The sequence below is a fragment of the Tupaia chinensis genome, unplaced genomic scaffold (assembly GCF_000334495.1).
Source record: "Tupaia chinensis unplaced genomic scaffold, TupChi_1.0 Scaffold000048_1, whole genome shotgun sequence".
Lineage (NCBI taxonomy): Eukaryota > Metazoa > Chordata > Mammalia > Scandentia > Tupaiidae > Tupaia > Tupaia belangeri.
In genome coordinates, this window is record NW_006159506.1 from 5,646,703 (window position 1) to 5,657,999 (window position 11,297).

The 11,297-nt window shown below is 40.9% G+C and overlaps 1 protein-coding gene across 3 annotated transcripts in view; it reads left to right on the top strand.

The window, feature by feature from the left end:
- BLOC1S5 (biogenesis of lysosomal organelles complex 1 subunit 5) overlaps positions 1 to 10,927 on the top strand; it is a 27,056-nt gene extending 16,129 nt beyond the window's left edge. For 2 of the 3 annotated variants that reach the window (XM_006141225.3, XM_006141224.3), the window contains exons 4-5: positions 1,758 to 1,816; positions 9,428 to 10,927. In XM_006141225.3, coding sequence (XP_006141287.1) covers positions 1,758 to 1,816; positions 9,428 to 9,607 — 239 coding nt within the window. In that variant the 3' untranslated portion in view covers positions 9,608 to 10,927. The remainder of the gene's footprint in view (positions 1 to 1,757; positions 1,817 to 9,427) is intronic. The other variant, XM_027774905.1, reaches the window with a different exon arrangement.
- Positions 10,928 to 11,297: the final 370 nt, after the last annotated feature.

The following is an 11,297-nucleotide window of genomic DNA, read 5'->3' on the forward strand; positions in this document are numbered from 1 at the left end:
AAAAAAAAAATCACTCTAAGAAAAATAGTTATAAAAAAATCAGAAACTGCAGTCACATTTTCTTGTTTCTCTTTATCCGTGTTATATTTCAGTTGTCAGTAGCCCTAACTAACGCCTTGCCGTGAGAGATGGAGGAGTTGGGACTTTTTATCCCTCCTCCTTGCTTCCCTTTCCCCGTTCCTTCTCTTGCAGATTGAACTTTGTGTGAGGGTTTACAATATTTCCTTTCTGTTCTGCTGTTATACTTCTGCCAATTACTTGGTCTGATACTGCTCAGTTCCCTTCTGTTTCTGATTATCAATTAAGTCTGTGTTTATACGCGGTTGGTTTCCTTAGCTCCGCAGTTTCATTTCACATTTCATTCTGTATTTGATTATCACAGTTGATCTCTTTTATTAAACTTGCATTGTTATTTTGTATTGCAGAATTTCATTAAGTTTTCTTTCAAAATAGATGTTTTGGCTTATGTGTGTTGCTTACTATGTTCTTTTCTTTCCTCCTCTCTCCCATCTGTTTTTCTACAGATTAAAGCATATTAAAATTCTGAACATTTCATTAATTCATTTTCTTTTTCCAACTTTGGTTTTAGGGGAAGGAGTTGGTTAGGTGAGGTAAGGGGTCTCATTATGTTCCTGGTCTTGCCTACTACTTTTCAAAGTTTCAAATACACAATTGTAATTCTTTCCTATTTAGTAAGTGATCATTTTTTTTCCTTACCTTTTTAAAAACTTTTTATTTAGGGAGTCAGTAGGTGCCATGGTTACTGGGGCACTGGATTCCCACATGGCCAACTATCGTTTGAATCTCGAACCCAGCGGTTTGAGAATCATGCCAGACACGTGTGTGTGCATGCCCAAAATCCTGAGGGGAGAGTGGAGGAGGAGGGATTGTAGCATGCCCGACCCCTTGAGAGGTGATTTCTCACTTTCCCGTGCTCTGTCTCTCTCTCTGTCTCGTCTCTCTCTAGCCAGTGTGTGCACCTTATGTAAAAAAACCTAAAATTTCTTTTAAACCTTTTTATTTTTCAAGGTATTTTAGGGTACTAGGTTTGCCTGATTTTGCTTCATTCTGCCATCTCTACTTAGAAATCTAATAACCATGATTTAAAACACTTATTTTTTATAGCAGTTTACAAATAAGCATTTTTACTTGTATTTTTTCATTTAACTACTTTAACTCAGGCAGGTAAATATTGGCTTGGTAGAAGAGTCATGACACCTTTTTGCATAGAAGAAATACACCATAATTTTCCAACAACCCAGTACTTATTATCCTCTTCACTTGATAGTTGAGAAGGCTGGAAATTGTAGTGATGTGTAAACGAATCAAAGAGACAACGTAAGGCACAATCAGAATGCGATGGTAAACTTACTGGGCACTTTATATCCTTCTGGAGAGTCTGAGGTTGTTGATAACTTGTCACTGGAGTTGGAACTTAAATGCCCTTCGGCCTGCAGCTCGAAGGTCGGGAACAACGGCCACAGTCGTTCTCGTGCTTGTCACTGGAGTTGGAACTTAAATGCCCTTTGGCCTGCAGCTCGAAGGTCGGGAGCAACGGCCACAGTTGTTCTCCTTGAACATGCTGCGAATATTGGCAAACCGTACGTTTCCCTTCTAGCCACTCTGCCACCACCAAAGTAGGACTCGTTTTTTGCATGCTTTTTTGAGATCTAAAGCAATCCGAGTATTTCTCCCCCAGGAAGTCTGTCCGTGAACAAAGGCTACTGATTGAAAACTGATTGTCTGTTTTGTTTCAGTGCAAGCAGCTAATGACTCAGTCTGTAGACTCCAGCAGAGGGAGCAGGAACGAAAAAAGGTAAAAGTGGGTCCTTTGGGTAATGGGGCATACAGCTCCTGGGCATTTATTATCATTGTATTATTAGCCGTTGCTTTTGGTCTATTCTCTGAGTTTATTTTCTTTTATTTAATGGCTTTGAAAGATGTAAAAATAGTTAATTCTGTGCCAGCTGGTGGGGTGGTTGTTAAGGCTGCTGGATCCCACATGGCCAACCTTATGGTTCGAATCCCAGACCCAGTGGATTGAAAAACATGCCAGGCTCCATGTGTGTGCCCAAAATCTCAAGAGAAGAATGGAGAAGGAATTGCGGCATGGCCATAAACCCCCGGAGAGCAATTTCTTACTTCCCGCCTCCCCACTCTGTCTCTCTCCAGTGCGTGCACACACCCTATCGGAAAAACTATTAAAAAAGGAAAAAAGAAAAGTTAATTCATTGAAGGTGTATTGAGGAAATGTGGTCACATGATTGCACCACCAATATTTTTATATTCCAAATTGCAGTTTTTCCTTTTCACCCTTTCCATCTTTTCCCTGAAAGTGGTATTTGTCCCATGGAGGAGAGAGAAAATCGGACTTTGACATGGAAGCACAAGTACCCAAAGATTGGAAATATAAATCTTTCCTTTGAGGCTGAAATATTCAGTATGTTCTGTATATTTCTTCTAGAAAAGGACACATTCATGCCTGTGGATAGGTTATTTAATGAATAGTCACAGGAGTATATGAATCACTTGCCGGGCAGTGTTTTGCTTATTTGAATTATATCTTAACTAAATTCACATGTGGAAAAACAGTGTAAGAATTTAAGTTCCTGTGATAATTTGGTGTTTTCACTTGCAATTCTCATAGAGTATTTTTGTAACTTATTCATTGCTCCAAACTAATAAAAATGCATCTTATACTTACTGCAAAAAGTCGAAAATACTAAGTCACTATGAAAATACTCCTTTTTCCATGTATATATCAACAAATGTTACTATCTCCGTTTCTCTGGAACACGTTGTGGTTAACCCATAGTAGTCGTTCAGATCTGTAACTATAAACATATCATGACATGAACCTTCCCTGGGTTTCAGTTACTGCTCCCTCTGCTCAACTCTGGATGCTAATGTAGAGTTCGAAAATCCAACAGTCTGATGAAAAGACTGGAAGTTTATGACAGGTGGGACTTCACCCAGGCGTAGTAGGATCCTAGCAGGCCATGTCGGGAAGCCGGGCATTGCTAAGCACAGGGGGTGACATGGCAAGGCAGAGGCACAGAGAGGAAAACCCATGGGTCCTGGTATTTGCCCAGCGTACAGAGAGAGCTGTGAAGGCAAGCAGTGGGCTGATACGGGCCATGCTAGACTGGATACCAGATATGCTTTTAATCCTCTACTTTGGAAGGTGCCACTGGAGACAAGAGATTTTAATTTGTTAGGTTTGAGGCAGCACCTGCATTCTAAGAGCCGGAAGTCTAGGAGTCCCAAACCACTTCCACAGAGGTCCTGCAGGGTAAAGCAAGAGCTCCGATCACCTTATAGAAAACTTTGTGGGATCTTGGCAAAAGGACTATTTTTGGAAATGATAGGTTGCAGGCTAACCCATAATCGGTAGCAAGAATTCAGTTGATAGACGATGAGAAGAAAGATAACGCAGTGTTAGAAACACAGTGTGAGCAAAGACAAAAGACAGACTTCGGCATTCTCCTGGGACAGGCCCGTAGAGGATATAAGCGGATATTTCTAGGGTTGATTATTGGGCATCTTGAATGTAATTCTGAACAATTTGTTGTTGGGGGGCACTGGCAGCGTTTCTGGTTTTAGAGAGATGAATAACTGTCTGCTAGAACTCCGCTGTACGTTTCACCACATGTGCTGTGGGCTGCAGTCTAGGAAACCTGCATGCACAGTAGCCACCCAGGTTTTCTTAAGATAATTGAATAAATTAACCAGCTTAAAGTCCATATAAAGATACATCTCAGCTCAGAGAAAAGTGGCACTGTGATTAAATGCAGTTCTCCTGGCTTTCAGAAGGAATATTAGGCCCAGGCGTAGTGACACAGGCAGGGGAGTGTAGCTGTGTGATACAAGAGTCATGTGGGAGGGTCCTCAGTTCAGACCCTGGGTCACCATGAAGCTCACCAGGTACACACATGACCCTGACTGGCTGGAAGACTGGGAGAGGAACCAGGGTGTGGCGAGCCCCTGCCAGGGCTAGATGTCTCTTTCTCTCTCTTCTCTCTCTCTTTCTCTCTTAAAAAATAAACTACCTATTGCCTGGAAAACATAGAAAAATGTGTGATGACTTTTCCAATGACCCAGTCGATGGAGGGATGGAGATGGGCGGACGTATCCCATGCTGCGTATCCCTCTGCCGTGTCACTATGATTTCGGCAGATTTGGGGGTGCACTCACACGTTACTTGTGCGTCTTGTTAAGCCATCATCAAAGCAGCTATAATTCTTGTCAGTGACGACCGTGTCACTATGATTTCGGCAGATTTGGGGCTGAACTCACACATTACTTGTGTGTCTTGTTAAGCCATCATCAAAGCAGCTGTAATTCTTGTCAGTGACAATTCTTGTCAGCCTTGAACAGAGTGGACCTAAAATGAAACTATAATAGTACCTCTTGTGACCTCAAACTGTTTTCACTTTTGTCATATTAGCCAGGAAAAAGAACAGATTGGCTAAAAAAAAATGTTTCTTCTGTTTCTGTTGGTTGGTTCCCTTTATTAGCCAGCTGCATGCCCTCGGACAAAGCCCTAAGCTTCAGCTTCCTCACCTACAAAAGAAGTCTGTACCCACTTAAGTAATAGAGTGATAGAAAATTTGCAGCTTGTACATCATGACCCAAGTGGAAAGTGGCATGTTTTACCGCCAGCTCACTCTCTGTTTAAGATCAGACAGGCCCATGTGGATACTAAATTTTAATACGTATTCCCAAAAAATCAGTGTAATAGCATTCACAGACATAATGCCCATAAGAAATTTACTTTGAAAAATAACCATTTTTTCTATTTCTTGAGGACTGTTTTTTGTTTGTTTTATTTTGTTTAAGGTTTTTGCCATAGAGCATTTGCACTCACCAGGGAGAGAGAGAGAGGAAAAGCGAGAAATCACCCCCCTAGGAGGGATGGCCACACCACAATCCCTTTTCCTCCATTCTCTTCTCAGGATGTTGGGCTCACACACACATGAGTCTGGTGTGATTTTTAAGCCACCAGGCCCAAGACTCAAACTGCAGTGAGCCATGTGGGAATCCAGCACCTTAGCCACCACACCACGTGTTGGCCCCCGAGGACTGTTTTAAATTTTTAACTTTGCTTTTTAATTTGCAGCAGGATGTGTATGGTCACCAGAAAGAGACAGAGAGGGAGAACGCACCCCTCTGTGGGGCATGGTCACACCGCAGTCCCTTCTCCTTTTGTCCATCCTGTCGGCATCTGGGGTATGCACACGCACAGCATATTTTTTGAGCTGTCGGGGCTGGGATTTGAACCACTCGTTGGATTGTGTGTGTTTGGCTTTCTTAACCACTAGGTCATAGGGCCAGCTCCTAGGCTATTTTTTTAAAACCCATCAAACTACCTTTTAATTTGGAAAAGGATATTTTCCAAATTTCAGTATATTTTAGAATATACTGAAAAAGGATTTTCTGAGAATGGGTATAGAGTCTGTGAAACCTACACTCGTAGAGGCCATCCTGGCTTTCTTTTTTCAAAAGATTTAATAAATTAACCACTTAAAGTCCATAAAAGATACATCTCAACTCAGAGAAAAATGAAAGTTTCTTACATACTTACTGAGACCAGACATTGAGTTTTAAGTCTTTAGTTCTTTTGTGTGTATGTGTGTTTACTTAATTAGTAAAGCATTTGATATATGAATCTTTAAAGATTTTTTTTAATGTCATATCTAGCTGTGTCCAAAACCTTGGCAATGTCAGAGATTTCAGACTAAATGTCTGTGTGGGGGGACAGGGAGGGAGGAGGAAGGATAAAAGTAAAGTTTAATTTTTCATCTAGCAACTATATACAAAGCAAAATTGACACATAAGTGTATTTTACAGCCTTGTGGTAATTGTCCCCTATGGTTATGCTGTTGGCTACATTTTGTATATTTGAATGGCTCTCAGAACAAAGAAAGATGGGAATAATAATGGAATAAAATAGACTATTGCCATTAATCATTTAATTCTTTTATGTCAAGACAATTTGTGGAATTCTGTGGGAAGTAAATTGATAAGCGTCATTCATCCAAATCCCATTTCCCACAATTGATATCAAAAAGTATCGTGCATTCAGAAGAACAATAAATGCACATTCCCCAGTTATTTGGTAGGTCTTGAAAACTACCACTAATACAAAGTTGCATTTAGGGCTCTAACAATGAAGACTGAAATGAAAATAAGATTGGCTTATGAAATTCACTGGCTCTTAAAAATTCGCCAGCAAAAGAAACGAGGTAGCTAATATTACACCAGTAATTTGAACTTGGTTTTACGCATAAGCATCAACTTTTGGAGCCCTACTCAAACAGACCAGAGATTACAGTGAAGTAAACATGAATGCTTTGATTCATTTTGTCCACAAATGCTTATTAGATTTGAACTTCTTTATGATTTTATTTTCATGATCTCAAAAGGCTCGTACATTATTCTTTTTAAATTTTTTTTAGAGAGAGATTTTGCTGTAAAGCTCATGTGCTAATTAGAGAGAGACAGAGAAAGTGAGAAGTCACCTCCCAGGGGGATGGCCACATGGCAATCCCTTCTCCTCCATTCCCCTCTCAGGATTTCGGACACGTACGTACACATACTCAGCATGAGTTTCAAGCCGCAGTCTAGGGCTTGAATTGTGGTCAGCCAGGCGGAAGTCCAGCACCTTAACTACTACGCCACCTGCTGGCCCCCATACATTATTTCTGATAGAATTTGAAAATTGTCCTAGTGGGGGAAGATGTCAAAACCATACCGCATCTCCACCCCCCCAAGGTGAGAATCACTGACTTCAGAGTACAGCTTGCGAAAGTGTGTTTCTGTTGTGTGCTTACAGATCTGGATCTAGCATAGTTTGGCTTGTGAAGCAGGATTAGATTGGACATAGGAATGGGAAGGGAAGACTATGACCTTTATTTGAGTTGCCTATGATTTGGGTTGCTACAAGAATCTAATGCTAAAATTAAAGAAGAAAAACTGCAGTGACAAGAAAGTAACAAGTGATCTGCCTCCTACATTTTTTTTCTTTTGCCTCCTACAGTCTTTGTGTAACGGTTCTTATTACCTTTTATGAAGCACTTCAGGCACTTAGCTACAAACTTGATTTCCCCCAGTCTTTATAAATATTATTTATGAATGTAAAGTATTGTTTTCCTCCTTAAAGTTGCTCAGCAGTAAGCAACTGATGACCTGTGAGCTAGAATTAGAAGCAAGGTTGGGACCAGCAGTTAGTGTAATGGCTATGTCGCTGGACTCCTACGTAGTCGACTGCAGTTCGAGTCCCGGACCCGGTGGCTTAAACTCACGCCGGGCATGTGTGCGTGTGTGCGTGCCCAAGATCCCGAGAGGAGAATAGAGGAGAAGGGATTGCAGCGTGGCCATCCCCCCTGGGGGGTGATTTCTCACTTTCTGTCTCTCTCTGTCTGTCTGGCGAGCGCACGTGCCCTATAGCAAAAACCTCTATAAAAAAAAAAAAAGAAGCAAGGCTTATTCTCCAGGCTGTCTTTTTCTTTTTCTCCACTGCTCTGCCCTGGGTGAAGTGCTGTCTGGTGGGAGGAAGAACCCTGGGCATTGACTTGTCCAAATCCCAGGCTTAGCTAAACCAGCTATAGCTTTTCGGTTAAAAAGGAAATAATAAATAATGTCTGTGCATACCTGTTTAGTATTCTGTGCTTATTAACAATAGTGCTAAAACGAAGTACCATTTTGATGAAATGTATTTGCATTTTTTTTCTTTTTAGTCCAACCATGGCCTTTCTCTTAAAATTAACAGTTTTTGCAAAAGTTCCATCTAGAGTTGAGTAAATTGCTCATGTTTTATTCATCTTTTAGAGAGTTTTAGAGAATTATCACCCATAGGGCTGAGAGGTTGAAAAGTAACGTGTTGAATTTTGTTTAACCTATTTCCCAAATGTTTTGGATGGTAGCATCCCCCCACACACCCCAGACACTCGGCTCTCCCCACCTCTGTCATTCCTGTTCATACCTCAGAGGTCTGAAAAATGTGCGCCATATTTTAGGGAAACATTTGACTGTAACTCAAACTTCAGACTCTTGGGCTATGAAACGTGGGCTTTTTATTTGAAACACTTCAGTGCTGAGGAACTTTAGGACAGCTTGGCAAAAAAGCTCTTGCAAGAGTTGGGCTTTTTTGTTAGTTTGTCTTGTTCAAGAGACTTTTAGCATGTGTAAAATTTCCTCTGGAAGGATTTGATCTGCACTTTGTGATAGAAAACATAGAGATTTGGGTGTCCAAGAGACCTAAGTTTGAGTCTACACCTCAACCGCCACCTGGATGACCATGGAGAAGTTAAGTGTCCCGGAGCCTTCATTTCTTTGTAAAGTGGGAATAATGTGGTCTCCTAGGAGGGGGTTTTAGAAGACAAGCCATGCAAAGCAGCAAGCAGAAGTGTGCCTTTCATCGGTACCGAGAGCATGGTGGTCGGTCCAGCCTTCTCCCTGTCTCCATGATCCACACGAGAAGGAACATAAAAGGAACATAGTTCTATCCTACGTTTTGAACTCCCTGAACCTCTAGTTTCCATCTTTCCCTGATGGCCAGCATCTGAATTATCAGTATCTGAATATACCTGGTATCCTCTTTTCATTAGCGCACTGGAATTAGTAATGACTTCAGGAGCTTTGTAGGTTTTTAAGATTTTCATCCGTCATTGTTTTTGTTGGCTCATTTAATATTAATAGACGGTGTCGGAACTTCTAAAGACTTCCATGTAAAATATTTGAAGCAATAATAAAATTATTCCTTCATATTCTTTTCCCATGTAGCTCTTTGTTGGACATGTTCAAAGATAAATAATTGAAGTTATTCTTTAGAATACGGGAGGAAACTAAACGTATGCCTTTTTTATTTATACAGTGTTTCATCTGTGTTGTTCTCGTGTAAGAACATCTCAAGAACTTAGATATTTGATACACATTTTTAAGTGTTGGTTTCAGGAATGGAACTGACCCAGAGGAGAATTCTTGAGCTCTCTCCAGTGATTAATGATCTATGAATCTTTATAATGCACCTAAAAATATCTAATGTAAGATAGACATGTTAATGTTCTTATAATAATGATGGCTTTAGCATACATTCTTTAAATTCGGTTTAAAAAATATGCAGTAAATGAATTTGAGGAGATACAGAGGCATAAAAAGATTACTTGGATTGTGCCGTTTTGTCATTTAAAGGTACTAGACACTTGAAATTCAGAAATGTGAGTGTCTGTGGCAAGTTACAGTAAGAGAAGCCTTAGGTATTTCTGATATGTTGTGTTCTTATAATAGACATTCAAGCTATATTGCACTTTTATTATTGTGACTTACCAACTGACCATTACAATAACCAAGAGCTCATTGTCTTTGTCCGACATGTAGGTATAATTATCTGGAAAATGTCATGTGACTTTCAATTTCCTTTTCTCAGATTCATAATGACCATTTAATAGCTAGTGAGAAGCAGCAAATACTCCAGTGGGAGGCTTTTATGAAGGAACAGCCCCACAAACGAGCTGAGGTGGACGAAGAGCACAGAAAAGCCATGGAGAGGCTCAGAGAGCAGTATGCCGAGATGGAGAAGGACCTGGCGAAGTTGTCAACCTTCTAAGAAGTCGAGCCCCAGCAGTGACAAACGAATGAGGAGTCCTCGACTTCCCCCACACCCTCACCCTCCTGTACTCCCACCAAGCCATCAGCCTCTGCTCCAAGCTTAGCAATATCTTCAGTGGCACTCTTGTACCAGAAGGAAACTGCTGCTGGAGTCCTGATGAAAGGTTTAACGGAAGAAGAGTGCTACATCTTTCCAGTTTTAAGTGCCTACAAAAGGTTATGTGAACGGGGAGAAATCAGGGAAATCGGATACATTTCCTCTTAGTTAACTAGATTTGGTCCTCTTTCCCACTGATTAGCTCAGAGAACTGTAAGTATAGACCTCTTGGAAAGATCATTGCATTTATTCTTATTCAGGGTTGATATTAGTTTGTTCTTGTGTATAACAGCTGGCTGCCGTAGCCTCCCTGGCTGTTGGGAGACCATAGAAAGTGTTATTCCAGAGCAGTGTAGACAGACAGTGGCTGTCCTTGGGGCAGAGAGCACAGTTAAGGGAGGTGAGAATGAAAACATCTTCTCTAGGCCGGGTTCGTCCTTGAATTGCCTAGGGGGAAGGCTGCAGGTTTGGCAGTAAGGCAACGCGCTCTGTGCTTCCCTGGATGACAGGACACACGAGTTATTTTGGTGGCCTTCCAGCATGAACTACTTTCAGTTTTTAAAACATACTTACCAAAAAATACATTTTGACCTTAGCTTTTAGAGGAACCATAATCTTACCCATAGTATTTACCTCATTCTTGTGTCTGTTTCACTGTGGGTAAGCGTGATAAGTAACGTCTATACATGTTTCCACCGTCTGAGTAATCAGCAAAACCTGCCAAGGAGTCCCTCTGTAACCATCTCAAGATCCTGGCTCTGAGTGAGCTGGAAGTGTGCTCCCACCAGGCAGATGACCCACGTCAGATGTAAAGCCTTTTCAGTATTAGCGTCTGTTCTCGTGAGCAGGTGTATTATGGTGAAATGCACCAATCCTGTCATCACTGTGAGCTTTAACATTCCGTTCTTAGCAAGCTAGTCGAAGACCTAAGTTTATTTTTTTTTTGAATTTGCCATAAGCCAACTAAAGTAAATGCAATAATTTCAAGGGGTTTATGGCAAGCAAATTTAAGGCATGGATAAATCTTTCCAAATTTTTAATTGCTCTTCAGTAAAAATAAGGCACAAAAAAAAAAGAAAACAGCCAACTCTCTTGTATTATCTCAGTATTGCAACTGCAGAACATTGACAATGCTCCCTTGTGTAAATTTATGGCTTACTGTCAAAGCTTCATTCTTGGCTGCATGTTGAAAATGTGATTAAAGTTAATAGAGAGATGAAATAAGTATTTGAGATTTCTTTCACTAATACTGAACTCCTGCCAACTCTCTCTGTCCGCTACTGTAGGCTTGACAGGTTCATCAATCATCCTCCAGTACCTGGACTAAAAGAGCACTTGCTGACACCAAAGCATGCTGGAATTTTCTTAATTCTCTTTTGGTGGATGGAAAAAAAAAAAAAAAACCTTCCAAAAATATCCCACATGTGAAAAGGGAGGGGAGCCTTGAATGAAAATTCCCTTTGTACTGCGAGCACTGTTTGGAATGCTGTTCATTGCCAACACAGCACCGAACAGATGCTCCACACAGTCAGCAGTGCGTGTGTGAGTGGGAAATGTGTGCTCAGCCGCGGTTACCCGACTCAGGGAGCAG